This window comes from Geospiza fortis, unplaced genomic scaffold (assembly GCF_000277835.1).
Source record: "Geospiza fortis unplaced genomic scaffold, GeoFor_1.0 scaffold855, whole genome shotgun sequence".
Taxonomy (NCBI): domain Eukaryota; kingdom Metazoa; phylum Chordata; class Aves; order Passeriformes; family Thraupidae; genus Geospiza; species Geospiza fortis.
The window spans coordinates 61,002-61,484 of NW_005054684.1; the positions used below are offsets into that span (position 1 = coordinate 61,002).

The 483-nt window shown below is 54.9% G+C and overlaps 1 protein-coding gene across 1 annotated transcript in view; it reads right to left on the reverse strand.

Annotated features, from left to right (window-relative positions):
- LOC102034489 (substance-P receptor-like) overlaps positions 1-257 on the reverse strand; it is a 9,707-nt gene extending 9,450 nt beyond the window's left edge. Inside the window, exon 1 of the mRNA XM_031065115.1 lies at positions 239-257. Within this exon, the coding sequence (XP_030920975.1) occupies positions 239-257 (19 nt within the window). The remainder of the gene's footprint in view (positions 1-238) is intronic.
- Positions 258-483: the final 226 nt, after the last annotated feature.

The following is a 483-nucleotide window of genomic DNA, read 5'->3' on the forward strand; positions in this document are numbered from 1 at the left end:
GTCCCAAATTTCCCTCCCCCCACCCTCTCTCCCACCTTTTCCCCCCCAAATCTCCCCGGGCATTTTTGGGCCCCGACTCTAAAACCAGCGGGAATTGAAAGATCCCGGTAACGGCAAAGCTCCGGGGTTTTATCGATGATTTTATCGATTATTGATTGGTTTTATCTTTATTTATCCCGAACCTTCTCAGCTCCCCCCAAAAAGGGCTGGAAAATCCCTCTCCCTGAAATTCCCTCACCATGACATTCCCTCTCCATGACATTCCCTCTTCTCCCTAATTAATTTGATTAATCCGAGATCCCTTCCCGCAGCCCGGGTTCGTATCCAGGGATTTGAGCTCCGCCGCTGCCAGATCCATCCCGGCCCTGCTGCTCCAGGCGGGAATTGTGCCAGGAATGCTGCGGGAATTGTGCCAGGAGCGCCCCCCGCTTTCCCCTCAGGAATTCTGCTCCTCCCTCGGGATGCGCCGCCGCTTTTCCTCCC